General features: G+C 42.5%; 1 protein-coding gene across 8 annotated transcripts in view; it reads right to left on the bottom strand.

The window, feature by feature from the left end:
- SUN1 (Sad1 and UNC84 domain containing 1) overlaps positions 1-25,157 on the bottom strand; it is a 66,418-nt gene that overhangs the window by 36,585 nt on the left and 4,676 nt on the right. For all 8 annotated transcript variants that reach the window (XM_036932890.2, XM_057487493.1, XM_057487492.1 and 5 more), the window contains exon 2: positions 6,031-6,127. In XM_036932890.2, the coding sequence (XP_036788785.2) occupies positions 6,031-6,107 (77 nt within the window). In that variant the 5' untranslated portion in view covers positions 6,108-6,127. The remainder of the gene's footprint in view (positions 1-6,030; positions 6,128-25,157) is intronic.

Consider the following 25,157-nt stretch of genomic DNA (forward strand, 5'->3'; position numbering starts at 1 on the left):
GGGATGCCCACTCTCTCCACTGTTATTTAACATAGGACTGGAGGTCCTAGCCACGGCAATCAGACAAAATAAAGAAATACAAGGAATCCAGATTGGTAAAGAAGAAGTTAAACTGTCACTATTTGCAGATGACATGATACTGTACATAAAAAACCCTAAAGACTCCACCCCAAAACTACTAGAACTGATATCGGAATACAGCAAAGTTGCAGGATACAAAATCAACACACAGAAATCTGTGGCTTTCCTATATACTAACAATGAACCAACAGAAAGAGAAATCAGGAAAATGACTCCATTCACAATTGCATCAAAAAAAATAAAATACCTAGGAATAAACCTAACCAAAGAAGTGAAAGACTTATACTCTGAAAACTACAAGTCACTCTTAAGAGAAATTAAAGGGGACACTAACAGATGGAAACTCATCCCATGCTCGTGGCTAGGAAGAATTAATATCGTCAAAATGGCCATCCTGCCCAAAGCAATATACAGATTCGATGCAATCCCTATGAAACTACCAGCAACATTCTTCAATGAACTGGAACAAATAATTCAAAAATTCATATGGAAACACCAAAGACCCCGAATAGCCAAAGCAATCCTGAGAAAGAAGAATAAAGTAGGGGGGATCTCACTCCCCAACTTCAAGCTCTACTATAAAGCCATAGTAATCAAGACAATTTGGTACTGGCACAAGAGCAGAGCCACAGACCAATGGAACAGACTAGAGAATACAGACATTAACCCAGACATATATGGTCAATTAATATTTGATAAAGGAGCCATGGACATACAATGGCGAAATGACAGTCTCTTCAACAGGTGGTGCTGGCAAAACTGGACAGCTACATGTAGGAGAATGAAACTGGACCATTGTCTAACCCCATATACAAAAGTAAACTCAAAATGGATCAAAGACCTGAATGTAAGCCATGAAACCATTAAACTCTTGGAAGAAAACATAGGCACAAACCTCTTAGACATAAACATGAGTGACCTCTTCTTGAACATATCTCCCCGGGCAAAGAAAACAACAGCAAAAATGAGTAAGTGGGACTATATTAAGCTGAAAAGCTTCTGTACAGCAAAAGACACCATCAATAGAACAAGAAGGATCCCTACAGTATGGGAGAATATATTTGAAAATGACACATCCGATAAAGGCTTGACGTCCAGAATATATAAGGAGCTCTCACGCCTCAACAAACAAAAAACAAATAACCCAATTAAAAAATGGGCAGAGGAACTGAACAGACAGTTCTCCAAAAAAGAAATACAGATGGCCAACAGACATATGAAAAGATGCTCCACATCGCTAATTATCAGAGAAATGCAAATTAAAACTACAATGAGGTATCACCTCACACCAGTAAGGATGGCTGCCATCCAAAAGACAAACAACAACAAATGTTGGCGAGGCTGTGGAGAAAGGGGAACCCTCCTACACTGCTGGTGGGAATGTAAGTTAGTTCAACCATTGTGGAAAGCAGTATGGAGGTACATCAAAATGCTCAAAACAGACTTACCATTTGACCCAGGAATTCCACTCCTAGGAATTTACCCTAAGAACGCAGCAATCAAGTTTGAGAAAGACAGATGCACCCCTATGTTTATTGCAGCACTATTTACAATAGCCAAGAATTGGAAGCAACCTAAATGTCCATCAATAGATGAATGGATAAAGAAGATGTGGTACATATACACAATGGAATACTACTCAGCTATAAGAAAAGGGCAAATCCAATCATTTGCAGCAACATGGATGGAGCTGGAGGGTATTATGCTCAGTGAAACAAGCCAAGCGGAGAAAGAGAAATACCAAATGATTTCACTTATCTGTGGAATATAAGAACAAAGGAAAAACTGAAGGAACAAAACAGCAGCAGAATCACAGAACTCAAGAATGGACTAACAGGTACCAAAGGGAAAGGGACTGGGGAGGATGGGTGGGGAGGGAGGGATAAGGGGGGGACAAGTAAGGGGGTATTAAGATTAACATGCATGGGGGGGTAGGAGAAAAGGGAGGGCTGTACAACACAGAGAAGGCAAGTAGTGATTCTACAACATTTTGCTATGCTGATGGACAGTGACTGTAAAGGGGTTTATAGGGGAGACCTGGTATAGGGGAGAGCCTAGTAAACATAATATTCGTCATGTAAGTGTAGATTAGTGATAGCAAAAAAAAAAAAAAAAAAAAAAAAAAAAACGGGCAGTTCCTGTGTGGTAACCTCCAACGAGTTCTACACAAGGGTATAAAGGGCATATAAAAGTGTAGGCAAAGGGTCTGTTTGTGTTTATACAGAGGATCAAAGCCTAATTGGGCTACCCCGAAAATGAACTAAGATACGATATGAAAAAGAACTTCCAACATCTGCACTCTCTGGAAGACTCATGCCAGAAGATGATCATCAAAAAACCCCAACAAAGATCCACGCACTGCTACAGCTGTAGATGCACTCATCCCACCAGTTCCTGGACTTGCCATGGGAATGAGGAAGGAGATATCTAAGCTGGCCTGTGCATACAGTAAAACAACAAAATTTGACTGGATCTATACTGTTGGAACTCAACCAAGAATTTGGAGAAGTGCAAATTGTAGCGCTCCAAAGTCTTACAACTACAAACTATTTACTGTTAAAAGAACATATGGCATGTGAACAGTCCCCAGGAATGGGTTGTTTTAATTTGTCTGATTTCTCTCAGACTGTTCAAGTTCAGTTGGACAATATCCACCATATCATAGATAAGTTTTCACAAATGCCTAAGGTGCCTTAATGGTTTTCTTGGTTTCACTGGAGATGGCTGGTAATTACAGATATGCTTTGGTTATGTAACTATACTCCTATTATGTTAATGTGTGTGTGCAATTTAAGTAGTAGCTTAAAACCTATACATGCTGAAGTTACTCTACAAGAAGATATATCAAAGAAATAATCAATCTTCCCATGTTTTCTTCCGCCTGCTACTTCTATAGCTTTTCTTCTTCCTTCCTAATTACAACCCTTAAATAGAATTCGTGCCTCATATCAAATTTACCGAGTATCATAATTCTTCCAAGTGGTAAAGATACCTCAAGACAAATGCTGGGCATAGAAGCCACAGGGCATAAATATGCAAAGAAGTAAAAAGCTAACTTTTTCAAACAATAAGGCTTCTCTCTCACTTACCAACTTCACATTTCCCTGTATGGCCCCGGAAGATGACTGGTTAGCCAGAGACGGGTAAGATTCCTCAAGGGAGGAACAACCTAAGACAGGCACAGTCGCAGGGGGGCCATCAGGTGAGAAATTGGGGATCAACAGAGGTGAGGCTTAGAACCTCACCCCCCCTGTTCTGAGAGAAATCTTCTGCATACGTGGATGTTTTATTGACCTTGTCTAGCTTGGATTAACACATAGTCTACAGGCACACACCTGATCATCTACATGTGCTCTCTTACAACACTAAACTATGTTTTCTACCTTTATCTTGTATCTACCTACCACTTCAGCATTTTATTAAAAATAATAATAATAAAGAGAGAAATGTGGTATCCACATATAAATCAAGTATAAAAACCAAATGAGTATTCATATTTGAACTGACTGTTTAGAGTTCATAATGCATGAGCAAAACCGAAAGTTTCTGTGATGACTGCCCTTGTACTGTTCACTATGTAACTTATTCATTTTGTAAGAATTTGTTCTACATGTAAAAACTTGTTTGTTATGCCTCAGAAGATTGGAGACTGACAAAAATTAGGCTTGGGGTGGAATAATGATTGTGCATTGAGCATTGACTCCCCTATACAGAATTTTATTGTCGTTAACAACCATTTGATCAATAAATATGAGAGATGCCCTCACAAAAAAAAAAAAGAAAAAAAAAGAAGGACAGACTTCCAATGGTAAAATAAATTAGTAACCGGGATGTAATGTATAGCATAAGGAATATAGTCAAGATATTGTAACAGCCTGGTAGGGTGATAGCTGGAACCTAGAATTATGTATATAAATGTTCTACCACTGTGTTGTACACTTGAAACTCATGTAATGTAATACTGTGTGTCAACTACCCTTCAATAAAAAATAATTATTAAAAAAAAAAAAAAAAAAAAAAAATGGAATGACCAGGGTGTTGGTGGATCCTGTTATATGTTAACTGAAATTGCTAAGAACAAAGACCAAAGCCTGCAGGACAGTCACTAGGACTGAGGGGAGGGGCAGGGCCCTCCCATGTGTCACCAGACCAGGAGTCTGAATTGGGTTAGCAGGAAGCCGGGAGGGGCCTGAGGTATTCGGACCACCTCTCCACCACGGAGCCAGGTGGCCTAAGGGGCCTGGGGGAGGGCTGTAGGGCCAAAACCCAGCAGGACCCATCTCCTGGAAGGAGGCGCAAGAGGAGGCCAAGTTCAGACAGGAGGTGGGATGTGGAAGCACGGGAGGGGAGGAAAGCAGGGAGAAAGGCAGGCACAGACCCCACTGCAGCCTCAACCCCACCTGTGGGGTCAGCAAGGCCCTGCTCCACTTCCTGCTGGCCCCTGCCCCAGTGGCACTCTCAGGGCACCAACCACGATGCACTGATGACCATATCAGAACCTGGCACCCACATGTCTGTCCTAAACCTCAGGGTCTCATGTGTGTTCCTGTCACTGCACCTCTCTCAGCTGCTCCAACCAGTGTCAATCACCCACCCCCTGCCACAGACCCCCCTGTAGCCCCTCCTCAAGGCCCTCCAGAGCCCCTCCCACCTGGATGTCCCAGGCCAGCTTGGAACAGCCTCCCTCTCCACCCTTCCTGCACCCTGCAGCCTGCTGAGCACGCCCAGCTGCACCACTCTCCACTTACAGCTCAGCATTGGTTCCCCACTGCCCTCAAAGTCCAGACTCCAGCACGGCTTACAGAGCTGCACCTGCCACCTTTCCCACACCATTGCTCACCTTCTCCTCCAGCAACCTGCACAGATACACAAGCAAGGCTCTGAGCCTGCTCAAATTAAATTAACAGCACTACTCTTCCAATGGAGAGACCCAGACATATGCTTTTCAAAACTACACTTAAAATAGGTTATAAAAGCTGAAAATAAATTACAAAAGCTGAAAATAAATTACCAAGAAGTTATTTTTATGCTCCACAATACAGAATAAGAAGTTTTACTGAACCTGGCCCACTCACTTTGTTCTAAATACTACAAGACTTGTCACAAAAACAGGGTATGTGGCTAGAGAGTATGACAATCTAGAATTGTGAATAAAAACTCAATCATTAAATGGAGATTTAACTAATGCTGTTATAAAGTATTTTTCTTAAAGTATCTTACAATTTTAATTTTCTTAAGGTTTCATTTACATTTTTACCACTTAGAGGTTCAACCATTGAAAAAAAATCACACAAACGTTTTCCTTATGTGCCTTAAACATCTCGCCAGGACAGAAAGCTTTTTCTACCTGCCAGTGAAATCCTAGCCAACCTAGGCATGTATTTTCATTTGGCACTAACCCACAATTTTATAATACAAACTTGTTTCATTTCCATCATCCTTTCAGTTTGGTAAGCTAGAAACATAAAGGGCAAGTCAACAACTTTTCAGATTAAACTCCAGGCTTCAGTATCCTAGCAGAGTTAAGGAAAACTCAGCATCTGACAGTCCTGTTCTTTACACAATGGGCTTCGTCAAATTCTGTTAGGAGCTCCTCTCACAACAGATCAGTTCCCAGAGATTTCTGTTGGCTTTAAAATACCCAGCCACTAATAGAAATCACAAAACCATAACCATAACCACAAAGGTTTGTTCTCAAGACCACAGGTGTTTGGGTGGGGTTGCAGTGACTACTCTCGTGAGTCATCAGAAATATACAGTTTTCAAAACCACCTCACAATTTCCATGTCAGGTTAGCAGCTTCATCAGGCCATAGTGTAATACACAGCTTATAATACTTTCACTCAAAATCTAACATTTGTTTACAAGTACCCTAAAGCTCCCATTAATTCAATGACATTCAGTCAGCAAATACGTAGGCACGGGGACAACACAAACACACATGCTCACCTGAGTGCATACGTGTAGCCAGTGTTCTCAGGTGCACACTGAGGAGGAGTGTACATGTGGAGCCGAGAAAAGTCCATGTTCACGCCTTCAGAACATACTGCAGAGGTGGGAAAAAGCAATGCAGGTATTAAAAGTTTAGAAATACAGAGAAGTCCTGTTTCAGCCAGCTTACACTGGATACTCAGTCGGACTAAAATGCCATTATCAAAACTTTAATGAAACACAGACAACAGTAGCAGGGATTTTTAAATTTTTTAAGCGAAAGGAGACAAGTTTTCCATAGTTACACGTCCAGGAACACTTCTGCTGTATTTAGTTTCCTAAAATGATATGTCCATATGAGGAACAAGGGGAAATACCAGAGGGACTTACAATTAGGAAAATTGGGCACTTTGAAGAATACAGAAAGTGACTCAATCTTTTTGAAACATATTTTTAAATTCCTGAAGTTACCAAAATGTTCTCATTCTTCTGAAATAAGTTTTCAGTTATGAGCTAAAATAGAATTAATTCTTACTCCACGGTCAAGCACTCCAAACTCTCCTAGGAGCACCTCAGAACCAGAAAATTGCAGGGTGAAGGGTAAATAAGCTATGGCACTGTTTACACTTCCATTTTTCTCCAAAAGAAAACACAGATTATTTTTAAATTAAAAAGTTTTGATTATATATTTTTTCAGGTCATTGTCTAGATTTCTTTGGAATGACTCAAGCTTTCCTCCAGCTAAAAATATTCACACAAACACATGAAACCCTCATAGTAGTAAAGGTGAATCATAATCTATTGTAAAAACATCTAAAGACCATTATGGACAAAAAATACTTATGTATAAATGACTGATTTCTATAAACTAAGCCCAAAGGATTTCATGTCACACCATTTTCCTCAAGAACAGTTCAGATATTCTTTTAAAAGACATAGAAATAAAGACCATTGTTTATATATAAAAACTTAACTGCACCTACTTATTTCAACAAATACCACAAAACTGCAATTTAAAAGTATTCTGACATCTGTCGCCTTTTTCTCAGGGCCCTGGCCAACTCTGGGGTAACACCCCACAAGCACCATCACACCTACACCTCTTTCTGCACGTAAAGTCAGCTTGGACCGTTTAACCAGTATCTGTTCATCATCTTTCCCCCGCCTCGACTGGAGCCAGCCCTGAAGTTCAGGTTCAAGGCACCAGGCTGCTCAGATCGAGCTCAGAGTGGGGCCGCGCAGCTTCATGTCCCACCTCCCCGAGCACACTGCTCCCCCTCAGCAGACCTGCTGTGGAACCTGACCACACCCCCGCAGTGGGTAGTAGCTGCCTGCACTGATGGTCAGCTAACCCACTAGACAACCACAGAAAGGGGACTGGGCAACAATGCTAACATCCCACTGCTGCTCCCATCCTCTAAAGTAGAAACTGACTTTTTAAAATTCCCTTCTAGTTACTCACAGACTAACAAAACCCAGACTTCCTAACTGCATTACCAGCAACCTTTCACTCTGGTACATACTTGGCTATTCCTGCATTACTGACCATTACTAAACCCCATGTTCAGGTTGTTATAATCGCTATTTCCTACCAACTTCTCTACAATGGCACTCGGGAAGTGTTCAATGTTGGTTACAGATTGGTGTTGTAAACAAGTGAATGGCAGATGCCCTAAAGCCAAGTACTTCATTAATTCAAAGAACCTGATGGCACCTGGAGCCCTGGCGGGGGGGGGGTGCCATCTGTGACAGCCAGGACGCCCCAGGATCACTGGCACTGGCCCAACTCAGTGTGGGCAAAGTGGTTAAGGCCCCTGGTGAGGGTGGATGGGGAGGGCTCAGCAAGAACTCCCAGCCTTGTTATTTTTTAAATTACTTTACTATGTTCTCACATTTTTATTCTCCTAAAAGAGATACACTGGTTGATTTCTAATGCACAACCAAGCATGTTTTCAAAGGCTGTCAGAGTCCCAGGACTAGCTATAACCACCTTTTCCAATCTGGTTCTTCCAATTCATGAGACATGCCATAAAGCTCCACTGTGCCACTTCCAGCCAAGCTTAATGTATGCCTCATGCCACAATCTAAAAAGAAATTTTAGTTCTTGCTGCTGAAATAACATTCTATCAAAGAACCTAGCACAGCTACTGGCTGTCAGTCCAATTTCCTATTACAGGCATGGTAGGATTACAGCAGAGGAACCTAAAAAAATCCCACAGGTGACAACACTGGGACACAAGCTGAGTGGCAGACACAGCAGCAGGTTTTTCGGAGGAGACACAGATTTAATGAAATGCCCATGAAAACACCATGAAAGAGAGCCCCAGTGCACAGACATGGACTCTAAGAACACCAGGGAGCTCCTGGTGGGTCTAGGAGGACAGAAGGTCACTGCGGAGGGGGGACTGTTGTGGTCACAGCTCAGCAGCAGAGGGGGGAGTATGGGACTGGGCCCTTACTTTTTCCTACTCATTCTCATTTTGCTCCTATAATCACATGAATTTACGTATGGTACATGCACAACCCAGCCCCAGCTTTATCAGACCCCTAGCTGGGAAATGTTACTTTGGCCATTACTGACTCCTCCACTGTCCAGACAACCACCTCCTCCCTGGAGAAGTGCAAGAGGGCCATGCAAAGGAGACTCTCTGAAGAAGCTGGATTCGCCTCCACATTTCCAAAGGGAGAGACGATGTGCTTTGCTGCAGAACTCGGTTACACAACAAACACTCAGATGTTAGCTTTGTTTGCGCAATGACATCCCACAGCCTAATCACCGAGATGAAAGATTCACTCACTCCTGGCTTAAATAAAAGACAAAGTCCACCAGTAGCTCTGATGGCTCCAACTCTGAGCCCACAGGTCAGAACGCCAGCCCCACCCCTCTCTTGGTCCCAACCTCCCACAGCAAATGCAATCCTGACACTTGTTCCACTGGTAACTAAACTTGGTGCTGGTTTCCAAAATGCTCCTCCTGGTCTCCACACACATCACTGCCATTCAGAGCGCACGCTAACACTAGAGCCTGGTTCTCTCCCCACCTCCATGGGCCTCAGCCTGACACTCCAGGGAGGTCTGAATGCATTGTCCCAGCAGTACTGAAACAGTAAGTGAAAAGATGGGCTGAAGCATTTTCAGCAGCACTGGAAAATCTGGGGAAAAATCCGAAGTCAACACTTCGCAAACAGATGCACTACAAAGAGGGGCCCTGTCTGGGCTTCACTGTCCGGGTTTTTCTACTCTCCAGGCCACTCTCTTCCCCGTAAAGGGATGACCTTGTCACAGGCCACATCCCTCCCAGGTATCCCAGACTATAGGAGAGAGAGGCTGACTGGAACCAAGCCCTGGCCTCACAGCACAGAGTCTGGGGCTCTGTCTGTCTGCCCAACCCCTAGGCAGGACTCCCCAACTCTGGTCAGCCCAGTGCACCAGAACAGGTGGAGGAGACAGGAGCCCTATGGTACCAAGGGAACTGCCTCCTGCCCCACAGAGTGCTTCTCTAGGGTGGACAGTTGTCAAATGTGAGCTGCCAGTCCTAATGGAGACTGAAGTGGGCCAGGAACGACAGCTTCAAGTGGAAAGGCAAGCAGCAGCATGTTCAACCAGACCATCTCCCTGTGGCTTGTACTTGTGACTAAGAGCACACCAGCTAGCAAGCACGTGTAGGTTGTGCAAGCACTACAAACCTAGGGAAATAAGTATCTCTAGTTAAGATTCTTAAATTACACTAGGTTACCTTTTAGTGCTCTTCACCTAGTTTCCTTGTACATATAATACTTACATCATACATAGAGATGAAAATATAAAGCACAGTTTTTGTTCTTGAATGCCTGGTCAAAAATGGATTTTGGTTTACCAACACATAAAATCTGAATATTTACAATTTAGAGTACCTGTACTAATCTAGTAACCATCTAGAAAACAAACCTGAAAAAAATCTCCAAAAAAAAAAAAAAAAGTCACAAGGTTGAAAACAACTTCAAGCAAGTGGCAAAAACCAAAGGAAGAGATAAAACTAGAATGGCTCTGGGGGAGGAGCCAAGATGGTGGTGTGAGTAGAGCAGCGGAAATCTCTTCCCAAGATCATATATATTTTTGAAAATACAACAAATACAACTATTCCTAAAAGAGAGACAAGAAGACACAGGACAACAGCCAGACTACATCCACACCTGCGAGAACCCAGCACCTCGCGAAGGGGGTAAGATACGAGCCACGGCCCAGTGGGACCCAAGCAACACCCCTACCCCAGCTCCTGGCGGGAGGAGAGGAGTCGGAGCGGGGAGGGAGAGGGAGCCCAGGACTGCTAAACACCCAGCCCTAGCCATCCGCACCGGAGCGTAGACACACAGTGTGTGGGATGCTGGATACTAGGGAAACGGGACAGTAACACCTGTGAGCGGGTCCCCGCAGCCGGCGCCCCTGGGACAAAGAAAAGTGAGTGCTTTTTGAACGTCTTAAAGGGACAGGGACCCCACAGAGGCGTCCCAGCACACTCAGCCTAGCATCTGGGAATCCTAGGGAACTCCAGGCGCACTAAACCCCTGGGCGGCAGCGCAGCTCTGCAGCCCCTCATGGCGATAAACAGCTTCCCGTCTGTTCCCCCTCTGACGCCACTCCGCCATAGTGGAGCAGCAGCCTGAGGCTGGCCACGCCCACAGCAACCACGGAGCTTAACTCCACAGTAGCCGGACAAGAATCAGAGACCCCATCTGCGTGCAGCTGCCCAGCACAAGCTGCTAGGGGTTGCCATTCTCCCAGGAGAGGAAGGCCACAAACTAGCAAGAAGGGATGTTCTCCCAGCTGACACACGTGCCAACTCCCCACAACTACCTCTATCGCCATGAACAGGCAGAAGAATTTGATACAGACCAGACTAACCCAGACAACCTCACATGAGAAGGAATCTGGGGAGATAGACCTAACCAATCTTCATGAAAAAGAATTCAAAATAAAAGTCATAACCATGCTGATGGAGCTGCAGAGAAAAATGCAAGAGCTAACTGACACAGTAGGGAGGGAGACTACAGAAATAAAACAATCCCTGGAAGGACTTAAAAGCAGAATGGACAAGATGCAAGAGGCCATTAATGGAACAGAAACCAGAGAACAGGAATGCATAGAAGCTGACACAGAGAGAGATAAAAGGATCTCCAGAAATGAAACAATATTAACAGAACTGTGTGACCAATCCAAAAGGATCAATATCCTCACTACAGAGGCACCAGAAGAAGAGAGAGAAAGAGGGATAGAAAGTGTATTTGAAGAAATAATTGCTGAAAACTTCCCCAAACTGGGGGAGGAAACGGTCGTTCAGATCACAGAAGTACACAAAACTCCAAACAGAAGGGACCCAAAGAGGACAACATTAAGACACATAATAATTAAAATGGCAAAGATCAAGGACAAGGACAGAGTACTAAAGGCAGCTAGAGAGAGGAGAAAGGTGACCTATTAAGGAAAACCCATCAGGCTATCATCAGACTTCTCAACAGAAACCTTACAGGCCAGAAGAGAATGGCATGATATATTCAATGCAATGAAACAGAAGGGTCTTGAACAAAGAATACTGTATCCAGCACAATTATCATTTAAATATGAAGGAGGGATTAAACAATTCCCAGACAAGCAAAAGTTGAGGGAATTTGCCTCCCACAAACCACCTCTACAGGGTATTTTAGAGGAACTTCTCTAAATGGGAGCACTCCTAAGGCTAAATAGATGTCACCAGAGAAAATAAAATCACAGCAAAGAAAGCAGATCAGCCAAATACTAACTAAAGGCAAAAAATAAAATCAACTACTCACAAAAGCAGTCAAAAGAGCACAGAATAAAACACCCAACATATAAAGAATGGAGGAGGAGGAATAAGAAGGAAGAGAAATAAAGAAACATCAGACTGTATTTATAATACTTCAATAAGCGAGTTAAGTTAGTATGATAGTAAAGAAGCTAACCTTGAACCTTTTGTAACCACGAATCTAAAGCCTGCAATGGCAATAAGTACATATCTTTCAATAATCACCCTAACAGTAAATGGACTGAACGCACCAATCAAAAGACACAGAGTAACAGAATGGATAAAAAAGCAAGACCCATCTATATGCTGCTTACAAGAGACTCACCTCAAACCCAAAGACATGTACAGACTAAAAGTCAAGGGATGGAAAAATACATTTCCTGCCAACAACAGGGAGAAATAAGCAGGTGTTGCAGTACTAGTATCAGACAAAATAGACTTCAAAACAAAGAAAGTAACAAGAGATAAAGAAGGACATTACATAATGATAAAGGGCTCAGTCCAACAAGAGGATATAACCATTATAAATATATATGTACCCAACACAGGAGCACCAACATATGTGAAACAAATACTAACAGAATTAAAGGAGGAAATAGAATGCAATGCATTCATTTTAGGAGACTTCAACACACCACTCACTCCAAAGGACAGATCCACCAGACAGAAAATAAGTAAGGACACAGAGGCACTGAACAACACACTAGAACAGATGGATCTAATAGACATCTACAGAACTCTGCATCTAAAAGCAACAGGATACACATTCTTCTCAAGTGCACATGGAACATTCTCCAGAATAGACCACATACTAAGACACAAAAAGAGCCTCAGTAAAATCCAAGATTGAAATTCTACCAACCAACTTTTCAGAAGACAAAGGTATAAAACTAGAAATAAATTGTACAAAGAAAACAAAGGCTCACAAACACATGGAGGCTTAACAACATGCTCCTAAATGATCAGTGGATCAACGAACAAATTAAAATAGAGATCAAGGAATATATGGAAACAAATGACAACAACAACACTAAGCCCCAACTTTTGTGGGACGCAGCAAAAGCAGTCTTACGAGGAAAGTATATAGCAATCCAGACATATTTAAAGAAGGAAGAACAATCCCAAATGAAAAGGCTAAAGTCAAAATTATCAAAATTGGAAAAAGAAGAAATGAGGCCTAATGTCAGCAGAAAGAGGGACATAATAAAGATCAGAGAAGAAATAAATAAAATTGAGAAGAATAAAACAATAGAAAAAAATCAATGAAACCAAGAGCTGGTTCTTTGAGAAAATAAAATAGATAAGCCTCTAGCCAGACTTATTAAGAGAAAAAAGAGAATCAACACACATCAACAGAATCAGAAACGAGAAAGGAAAAATCACAACGGACCCCACAGAAATACAAAGAATTATTAGAGATACTATGAAAACCTATATGCTGACAAGCTGGAAAACCTAGAAGAAATGAACAACTTCCTAGAAAAATACAATCTTCCAAGACTGACCAAGGAAGAAACAAAAAATCTAAACAAACCAATTACCAGCAATGAAATTGAAGCAATAATCAAAAAACTATCCAAGAACAAAACCCCCAGGCCAGATGGATTTACCTCAGAATTTTATCAGACATACAGAGAAGATATAATACCCATTCTCTTTAAAGTTTTCCAGAAAATACAAGAGGAGGGAATACTCCCAAACTCATTCTATGAAGCCAACATCACTCTAATACCAAAACCAGGCAAAGACCCCACTAAAAAAGAAAATTACAGATGCTGAAAAAGCATTCGACAAAATTCAACATCCATTCATGATAAAAACTCTCAACAAAATGGGTATAGAGGGCAAGTACCTCAACATAATAAAGGCCATATATGATAAACCCACAGCCAACATCATACTGAACAGCGAGAAGCTGAAAGCTTTTCCTCTGAGATCGGGAACAAGACAGGGACGCCCACTCTCCCCACTGTTATTCAACACAGTACTGGAGGTCCTAGCCACGGCAATTTGACAAAACAAATACAAGGAATCCAGATTGGTAAAGAAGTAAACTGTCACTATTTGCTGATGACATGATATTGTACATAAAAAACCCTAAAGATTCCATTCCAAAACTACTAGAATATCAGAATACAGCAAAGTTGCAGGATACAAAATTAATACACAGAAATCTGTTGCTTTCCTATACACTAATGACAAATTAACATAAAGAGAAATCAGGAAAACAATTCCATTCACAATTGCATCAAAAAGAATAAAATACTTGGGAATAAACCTAACCAAGAAAGTGAAAGACCTATACCCTGAAAACTACAGGACACTCTCAAGAGAAATTAAAGAAGACGTTAACAAATGGAAACTCATCCCATGCTCTTGGCTAGGAAGAATTAATATAGTCAAAATGGCCATACTGCCCAAAGCAATATACAGATTTGATGCAATCCCTATCAAATTACCAACAGCATTCAACGAACTGGAACAAATAGTTCAAAAATTCATATGGAAACACCAAAGACCCCGAATAGCCAAAGCAATCCTGAGAAGGAAGAATAAAGTGGGGGGGGATCTCGCTCCCCAATTTCAAGCTCTACTACAAAGCCACAGTAATCAAGACAATTTGCTACTGGCACAAGAACAGAGCCACAAACCAGTGGAACAGAATAGAGACTCCAGACATTAACCAAAACATATATGGTCAATTAATATACGATAAAGGAGCCATGGACATACAATGGGGAAATAACAGCCTCTTCAACAGGTGGTGCTGGCAAAACTGTACGGCTACATGTAAGAGAATGAAACTGGCCCATTGTCTAACCCCATACACAAAAGTAAATTCAAAATGGATCAAAGACCTGAATGTAAGTCTTAAAACCATAAAACTCTTAGAAAAATACATAGGCAAAAATTTCTTGGACATAAACGTGAGCAACTTTTCATGAACATATCTCCCCAGGCAAGGGAAACAAAGGCAAAAATGAACAAGTGGGACTGTATCTAGCTGAAAAGGTTCTGTACAGCAAAGGACAGCATCAACAGAACAAAAAAGGCATCCTACAGTATGGGAGAATATATTCATAAATGACAGATCCGATAGAGGGTTGACATCCAAAATATATAAAGAGCTCACGCACCTCAACAAACAAAAAGCAAATAATCCAATGAAAAAATGGGCAGAGGAGCTGACCACAGAGTTCTCCAAAGAAGAAATTCAGATGGCCAACAGACACATGAAGAGATGCTCCACATCGCTAGTCATCAGAGAAATGCAAATTAAAATCACAATGAGATATCACCTCACACCAGTAAGGATCACCACCATCCAAAAGACAAACAACAACAAATGTTGGTGAGGTTGTGGAGAAAGGGGAACCCTCCTACACTGCTGGTGGAAATGTAAATTAGTTCAACCATTGTGGAAAGCAATATGGAGGTTCCTCAAAAAGCTCAAAATAGAAATACCATTTGACCCAGGAATTCCACTTCTAGGAATTTACCCTAAGAATACAGCAGCCCAGTTTGAAAAAGACAGATGCACCCCTATGTTTATCGCAGTACTACTTACAATAGCTAAGAATGGAAGCAACCTAAGTGTCCATCAGTAGATGAATGGATAAAGATGTGGTACATATATACAATGGAATATTATTCAGCCATAAGAAGAAAACAAATCCTACCATTTGCGACAACATGGATGGAGCTAGAGGGTATTATGCTCAGTGAAATAAGCCAGGCAGAGAAAGACAAGTACCAAATGATTTCACTCATATGTGGAGTATAAGAACAAAGAAAAACTGAAGGAACAAAACAGCAGCAGAATCACAGAACCCAAGAAGGGACTAACAGTTACCCAAGTTAAAGGGACTGGGGAGGACGGGTAGGAAGGGAGGGATAAGGACAAGGAGAAAGAAAGGGGGCATTACGATTAACATGTATAATGTGGGGGGGCACAGGAGGGCTGTGCAACACAGAGAAGACAAGTAGTGATTCTATAGCATCTTACTACGCTGATGGACAGTGACTGTAATGGGGTTGTGGGGGGAACTTGGTAAGGGGGGAGCCTAATAAACATAATGTTCTTCATGTAACTGTAGATTAATGATTTTAAAAAAATAAAGAACTAGAGTGGCTCTGAAATAACACAAGCACAAAGTACTCTCTTAGGGCTGTTAGTTCCAAAGAAAAACTGGAAAAGAGCAAACTTGAATTCCTTCATCACTATAAAACACAAGTATTCATCTGGTAAAATTACTTTTTATCAAAGTACAAAGCAGTTGGAATTTGCTCCAAAGGCACTGTCTTTATGAGGACTAGCATGTTACAATCTATTAGCTGATTCAGTCATTGATGAAGTAGATCGAGACTAAAAATGAGCCTGAGACCAAACAGGTTGACATAGCTTTCCAATCAGAAATCCTCAGAACAAATTCACAGCCCCCATTTAAACCACACTCTCCCCCTGAAACGACCATCAGAACCCGTGCCTTTCATCTGAACCTGTCCACAGGGAAAACACCAATGCAGGGAGACAGGGACAGACTCAACCCTCCTCCCTGGAGTCACCATCTGCCAACAGGTGCCGTCTGGGGGTTGAGGGAGTGGCCATTTGGAGAGGACGGGACTGCACACCACATGACCACTACGACCTTCGGCCTCCGGGCCTTGGCAGGTCTGGCCAGCAGTGAATGCTAAGGCTGGCCAAGCAGTCCCTCAAGGACCTTCCAGGAGTCACATCACTGTAGAGCATGTGTGAACAGGTATACAACCCACTGGTTCTAACTCCATCCACACCAATCATTAATCACCTAGGGCTAGGTTTCAAAGCGCAGCTGCCCTGAAATCTGGTGTTTCATTTCTTATGTCCATTGTAAAGCAATAGTACTTTTAGAATTAAAATTCCAAGATGCCCCTTAAAAATTAGTAATAAATCTTAACATAATACTCTGCTCAGATCTTCATCCTGTATAAAACCAAAGAGATTAATAAAAACATAAGTTACTTTTGCTCAAGGACTAAAAACTAATAAATTGGGTTAGAAAGCAGTTTCTGAAGATCCTGTTCAATGTAATTACTTCTCTGACATAATAAACAGGAATTGGAGTCATGTTTCTGGTTCAGTTTAAGGAAGCAAAACAATGTTAGTTTATGAAAAACTGCCATTTATACTATGAGATTACTTAAAAATGAACTGATTATTTAAAACAGCAAATCAGAAACAAATGACTATAATATAAAAATATTTGAAAGGGCCTTACTGAATGCTATGTTATATATATATTAGAATATGTTTTTAAAACTTCTGGGAAAATACACTGATTGCAATGGCGTATCAGAGAATGGGACTTCTTTTCACTTAACCCTCTTCTGTCCGATATTTTTTTTAAAGAGTAGGTATTTGTCTTGCCAACAGGTTTCAGCCCCAGGCAAGTTTGCTATTGATTCAATGTGACCAAAGAAAATGACAGTAAAACGTTCTTGGGGTGAAAGGGTTATTTATACCCAACTTTATTTCCAGGTGGCAGGTCTGTCACTAGAATCCCATTCATTCAGACAAGTCTGTATGCAGCAAGCCAGTCTCTGCCTCTGGACCCCTCTGTCCTCGGTGCTGCCACCACTCCAGCCTCTGCTCTCCTGCACCCTTGCTGTGGTAATTATCTTCACATCGAAGTAATTATTTTCCCTAAACTGAGGTTGCACCCAGAGCACTGGGCGGAGCTCTTTTTATAGAGTCAACAGCCATGTATTGCCCACAGGTGTGCAGTGAGCTAGTCAACCATGGCCAGGTGAAAATCCTGGCCACAGGAACTCTCATTTTACCCACAGTATTGGTCTTATAATTTAAGCAAGTAACCCAGTAACTATTATTTCCAAAAAGAAAAAACATATGGTGTTCATTTGTGAAGCAGTGCTGGGCAGCCAGATGCACTGGGTTGATACAGGCTTTCTCCTTACTCCACGTGATAGCTGGGGAGTGGGGGAGGGTGGCAGCACCTGCACCCCGTGGTACCTTTGCTCAGCTACTACCCCTGGGAAGGGGAGGCACGCCTGCCAGGTGGGCCGGGGTCAGAGGCACCTCAACTGTTCAGCAGCACCTGCAGGGGGTCAGGAGGACGGGGCACTCAATAAAAGTCAGTTATCTGAGCAGCAACTCTGTACTGAAAGATAGCTTCTCTAGCCAAAATGGGCTGTTTCTCTCTTTTAGAAATGATACAAACAGGAAGAGGTATAGGCTGGAGGGGTTTGTTTGTATAAAACAGCTCTGAGTTTAGGGAAAATAATTACTTCCATGTGATGATAATTATCACAGTTTTCATCTCTAATGATACGTGCTCCAGATCGTTAATCTCCACTTCCTCTTACAGTGATTTATCACCACTTTCCAGCAAAAGCCCAAAATCAAACATTTTGTACATGTGAAGGGCCTTCTATGAACAGAGAAAGCATTAACATAGTTTTATTGTATTTGCTTTAAATATGGATAGCACTAAACTTCCTTATAACCAGGGCAGTCAGGACTCCCACAAGGCCTCTGCTTGCCTACAGCTGGCGCCTACCAAGCAGCAATGCTGTGCAGGCCTCACCCTGGGGCTCCGCACGCTTCACCAAGCTCCTTACACCACAGGTGCTAGACTCTGTGTGGCCACTCTGATGGGTTAAGAACACTAGTCAGCAGCCTTTCTTAAACCTAATGGGAAGCTCTGTGTTTTTCTTGCTGTTTTACAGGATACTAACTGCATACCCGTCAAACACACCCTGGGTATCCCCATCTGTCACTACACTGGCTTATGGTGACTTTAGTTTTCCCGGGACTATCACGTTCTGCTTCTCTGACCCAAGAACACATCAACAGTCTGTTACGGATTCTATTACTCTTACTGCTTTGACTTGGGCATTTCTGGTCCTTTTAACTTCTCTAATCCATCTGTGATTCCTTTTGTTTAAAGAAAGGCAGGCATCTTATTTTACTTCCTGTTGCATTTCCACCTGTATCACCCACAGTAACTGAATTCCCAATGTCCAAAGGGCCCTATCACCCTGCTCCTCCCCTTTCAGACCAGCAGCACCCACCTTCCAGTGGGTCACCCCCTCCTCACACCTGTTACCTGCCACAGCATCTCTTGTTGGCTTCCTACAAACACCTTGACTAGTTTCCCTCTCTAGCCTCGCCCCCTCAAGCCAGAAAACTGCCAGAATCACCCAAAGAGATCTGACATCTCATTCCCTTCATGGCTACTGTCTTGCCCAAGAGTTTCAGCCCCTGACAAGTTCACTATGGATTCAGTAAGACCAAAGAAATGACAATGGAATGTTCTTGGGGTGAAAGAGTTTATACCCAATTTTATTCCCATGGTGGCAGGTCAATCACTAGAATCCCGTCCACTCAGAGCAAGTCTGCATAAGGCAAGCGGGTCTCTGCCTCTGGGTCTCTCTACCCCTGCAGCCGTCTCAGACTCTGTCCTCGGCACTGCCACCACTCCAGCCACTGCTCTCGGGCAGACTTGCAGCCGTGCCACCGTGTCACCCAGAGTAATGGGTGGAGCTCTTTGTATTGAGTCAATAACAATGTATTTCACACACATGTGTAGTGAGCTAGCCAACCAAGGCCAGGTGAGATTCCTGGCCATAGGAATCTTCACTTTATCCACAGCTACCATGGCTCCCCAGCACCTACAGCTAAGAGCCGAGACAGAATGCACCAAGGGCCTCCATCCAAATGGCCACTTGCCCCTCTCCACCTCCCATGCATCTCCATCACAGTATCGCTGAGAACCTGGGCTCAGGGAACCCTCTTCCCTACTCCAACCCATATACATACAGGCATACCTCCTATTCCGTTTTGTTTGTGTTTTCTACAGATTGGTTTGTGGTAACCCAGGGTCGAGCACATCTGTCAGTGCCATTTTTCCAACAGCACCTGCTAACTTCGTGTCTCTGTGTCACACTTTGGTAATTCTCACACTATTTCAAACATTTCCATTACTGTTATAGTTGTGGTGTCTGTATCCTTGATGCCACAAACCGCACCCATGAGATGGAGAACTTAATCGATAAACGTCCTGTGTTCTGACCACTCCACTGACCAGCCGCTCCCATTTCTCTCCCTGTCCTCAGGCCTTCCTATCCTGAGACGACAGTATTGAAATCGGGCCAATTAAAAACCCACTACGGCCTCTACATGTTCAAGCCGAAGTATGTCTCACTTTTAAATCAAAAGCCAGAAATGAGGGAAAAGCATTTTCAGTGAGGAAGGCATGCCGAAAGCTGGGACTGGCCAAAAGCCACTCTTGTGCCAAACGGCCAAGATGTGAGCACAAAGGAAAAGTGATTGAAGGCATTAAAATGCTCCTCCAGGAACAACCAATGATATAGTGAAATGGCCTGACTGCTGACGGGCAGAAGGTGTGAGTGGCCTGGAAGACCAAACCAGCCACGATAGTCCCTTAGGCAAAAGCTGCACCCAGAGTGAGGCCCTGACTCTCTTCAATTCCATGAAGGCTGAGAGTCGAAGAGGCTGCAGAGGAAAAGCGTGAAGCCAGCGGAGGTCGGTTCATGAGGCTTAAGGAAGAAGCCTTCTCTGTAACATCCAAGTGCAGAGGAAGCAGCAAGCGCTGATGGAAAAGCTGCAGCAAGTTACCCAGAAGGTCCAGCTGAGAGAACTAACGAAGGTGCTGCGCTAATCAACAGCGTTTATCTGCAGATGAAATGGCCTCCTGGGGGAAGAAGATGCCGTCAAGGACTTGCAGAGCTGGGAGGAAAGTCAGTGCCTGGTTCAAAGCTTCAAAGGACAGGATGACTCTCGTTAGGGGCCGATGCAGCTGATGACTTTAAGATGGAGTCAATGTCCATTTAGCATTCTGAAAATCCTAGGTCCTCAAAATTATGCTAAACCTACTCTGTCTGTGCCCTAGAAATGGAACAGCACGGCCTGGACAACAGCATGTCTGTTTATAGCGTGGTGTACAGATTATTTTTAGCCCGCTGTTGAGACCGACTGCTCAGAAAAAAAGATTGCTTTCAAAACGCTACTGCCCCAACCACGCACCTGGTCGCTGATGCACACAGATGAGCCCTCACCAGAGGAACACTGAGATCAGCGTGGTCTCCATGCAGTCAGCACAGCACCCTTTCTGTAGCCCACGGGTCAGGCAGTCATCTCAACTTTCAAGTCTTCTCACTGAAGAAATACATCTCGGAAGCTCCAGCAGCCATAGAATAGATGGTGACCCCTCTGCTGGATCTGGGCAAAGTGAACTGAAAACCTTCTGGAACAGAGCCACCATTCCAGATGCCATTGGGAACATGTGCAATTCATGGGAAGAGGTCAAAATATCACCACCACCAGGAGATTCGAAGAGGTCGATTCCAACCCTCAAGTTGACTGTGAGGGGTTCAAGTCTTCAGCAAGGCAGTCACTGCACACATGGAGCAAACAGCAAGAGAACTGGAACTACAAGAGCAGCCTTGACACGGGGACCGAGTCCTGCAACCTCGGGATTAAACGTGAATGGGTGAGGCGTTGCTCCCTAATGAGGAGCACAGAAGGGTTTCTTGACAGAATCTGCTCCTGGGGAAGACGCTGTGAGGATGGTTGACATGACGACAAAGGACTTAAGAGTGTCATCTAAACTGAGTTGATAAAGCAGCTGCAGGGATTGAGAGGACTGACTACAGTATTCAAAGTTCTACTGTGGGTAAAATGCTATCACCCAGGATCGCACGCTGGAGAAACGTCTGTGAAGGGAAGTGCCAACCGCCCAGCCAATGTCTCTGTTGTCTTAAGAAATGGCCCCCGCCACCCCATCCAGCAGCCACCAGCCGGATCAGGCAGCAGCTGTAAGCATGGAGGCAAGACCCTCCTCCAGCAAAAAGATCACGACTTTGAAAGCACAGGTGGTAGTTAGTATTTTTTAGAAATAAAGCATTTTTGATTAAGGTATGTACATCGTTTTTTTAGACAATACTCTTGCATATCCAATAGACAACAGTTTGGTATAAACATAACTTTTATATGCACTGGGAAATCAGAAAGTTCATTCATCTCACTTTATTGTGATATTTGCTTTACTGCAGTAGTCTGGAACCAGACCCACAGTATCTCCCCAGGATGCCTATATTGTTCCTACGTGCTATCCTTGTCTGGGGCACACTCCTGATTCCCCATCCTCTTGGTCTCTTTCCACCCCAAATTCTCTTGGCTAACTAATACTCATCTTAGAATTCAGCTGAGATAGCACCTCCAGGAAGCTCTCCTGGATTCTCCCAAATCCTAAATCCAAATTGGGTGCCAATTTTAGCGCTACCTGGCGTGCATCACTTACCAGAACCTGTAATATTTATTAATGAGTCTTCCTCTCCAACTAGACCTTAAGCTCTCTGAGGACAGGAACTAAACCTCACCTGTATAACAAATGTATACCTTACAGGTGCCTACACAAGTGGGAAGAACTCACAGCTATGCATGTTGCTTGCTTTGCAGCTGTTATGCTGAAAATACTCATGAATTCCCCTCATCACTCTGTTCCTTATCTGACTATGCCCTGGAAAAATCACCCTCAAAAGCTGTGCCAATTCATGAAGAACAGTAATGGTCATGCATCTTTGGGTCCCTTAGTCTTCTTTCTCCTTACAGAATCTTAGGATACCATTTCTTGCAATAGATTCTTTCCCCAAAGATTTCCTTGTATGTCCTCATCTAGTAAGAACAGTTGTGTTAGCTCTGCTTCACTTCCAACTGTAACAGGGAATGAAAATAGGAACAGTAATGACAGCATTTTACTTGTATTATAAATGTAAACAGTTAATCTACACCATTTCTCCATCATCTTTTAATGTTCTGTCCTCCCAAAGGTGAAAGACCAGAATAAAAATGAGCACTTTTCAGGACTGAAGAGGTTTGTGGCACAAGGAGAAATCATTAAATTGATTTGTTTTTCATATTCTAGATATAGCTCACATCTTCCAATAATATTAATTAAAGATCAAACAAAGTAAATAGACTGACTAAGAATAAAGCAACCAGACAATGCACTGCTTTGTTTTCAAGCTATAGACGGCACCAGGTGAGCCTTCTCAGTCCCCTCTGGGAATCACTGATCTGCACTTGATTACTTCAGTCTGGGACCTGCAGTTTTATTCTGCACAAATGTCAAAAAGTCTGTCACATAGTCCTTATCCCCTCAGCTAACACTTGTAGTCCATGACCATTCACTGAATGCCCCTATGCGACTAAATGAAAAACAACGCACCAAAATAACAAGCATAGTTAATCAGATATTATTCAAAAAAATTCACTAATGAATTACAGATTACTTAATGAAGTAGTTAATTATAGTACATGATTATAATAAATAGCTATTATCAGCAGCAACATCATATATTTTTCATCTGTCACTCCTGTCGGTTTACTTTGGCCCAATGGGAGTAAACAGTTTCAAACACAGAGCCAGCAGGTCTAGCCTCTATCTGCAAACCAGGTTGGGTAAGCAGACCAAAGAGAAATGAGTTCCAAATTTAGGAAGCAAGGGAGGAAGAAAATTAAAGAGTCTTTTCAATCAACTGAGTAATACTGCCAAATCTGTGAGCAGCAATGAACAGCCATGACCCTGAGAGACGTGCAGCGAGCAGATCTGACATAGCTTGTGCTTGGCCACCGTCACTGTCCTATTCCATGTACTCTGAACTCAGATGTGTTCAGGACCACCTAGCCTGAATTGGCAGTGGGCCCCACAAAATGCACTGGGATTCCCTGGACTCTTGCCTTCCCTTGAATATTTAGGTAAGGGCAGGAGTTGCAATGCTGAAGGATGCTTTCATCCTTTGTCACCATGTCTACCAAAACTGTTACCTGACATTCATTGTAAGCAAATTCAAACTGGGTTTATGTTTTGGAACCTGGAGACCATTTGATCACAAAATCAGGACCAGAAAACAATGGTTATGCATAGACACTCCATCAAATGCCAGCTAGTGTTTGAAAATAGGTCACCTGGGAATTTTCAGTTAAAAATGGTGTACTGAACATAGATGTTAGCTTCACTCTCTTCCACAGACCCCTCTTAAAAGGGGATTTTTTAAGATATACATACATGAGAACAAAACAAAAGTGAGAAAAGACAATAGCAAGAATTTAGAAGCTATAAAGCAAATGGATGAATGAAAACTCAGGCAAGAAAAAGCTGAATCATTTCAAACAATAAGGCTTCTCTCTCACTTACCAACTTTATATTTCCCTGTATGGCCCTGGAAGATGACTGGTTAGCCAGAGACGGGTAAGATTCCTCAAGGGAGGAACAACCTAAGACAGGCACAGTCACAGGGGGGCCATCAGGTGAGAAATTGGGGATCAACAGAGGTGAGGCTTAGAACCTCATTCCCCCCTGTTCTGAGAGAAATCTTCTGCATACGTGGAGGTTTTATTGCCCTTGTCTAGCTTGGATTAACACATAGTCTATAGGCACACACCTGATCATCTACATTTGCTCTCTTACAACACTAAACTATGTTTTCTACCTTTATCTTGTATCTACCTACCACTTCAGCATTTTATTAAAAATAGTAATAATAAAGAGAGAAATGTGGTATCCACATATAAATCAAGTATAAAAATCAAATGAGTATTCATATTTGAACTGTTTATAGTTCATAATGCATGAGCAAAACCAAAAGTTTCTGTGATGACTACCCTTGTACTGTTCACCATGTAACTTATTCACTATGTAAGAATTTGTTCTCCATGTAAGAACTTGTTCATTATGCTTCAGAAGATTGGAGACTGATGAAAATTAGGCTTGGGGTGGATTAACGATTGTGCATTGAGCGTTGACTCCCCTATACAGAATTTTATTGTTGTTAACAACCATTTGATCAATAAATATGAGAGATGCCCTCACAACAACAACAAAAAAAAGTATGCACTTCCAATTGTAAAATAAATAAGTAACCGGGATGTAATGTATAGATAGCATAAGGAATATAGTCAAAATATTGTAACAACTTGGTATGGTGATAGCTGGTACCTAGAATTATCATGTATATAAATGTTGAATCACTGTGTTGTACACCTGAAACTAATGTAATGTAATACTGTGTGTCAACTACCCTTCAATAAAATATAATTATCTAAAAAAAAAAAAAAGAAAGAAAAAGCTGAATCATAAGCTTACAAGAAGGAACACTGAGAAATAATCCAATTTGCATCACCAAACCCCCAAAGGCTAAGAGCATGGCATCTCTGTACATTTAGGAGTAAGAGTGTAGGACACAACCAAAACACAGCCGGAATAGAATGCTGAAAGACTGTTTAAGAAGCAGTTAGGCAAAACCACATGATCATCTCAATCAG

The sequence above is a fragment of the Manis pentadactyla genome, chromosome 10, assembly GCF_030020395.1.
Source record: "Manis pentadactyla isolate mManPen7 chromosome 10, mManPen7.hap1, whole genome shotgun sequence".
Classification (NCBI taxonomy): Eukaryota; Metazoa; Chordata; class Mammalia; order Pholidota; family Manidae; genus Manis; species Manis pentadactyla.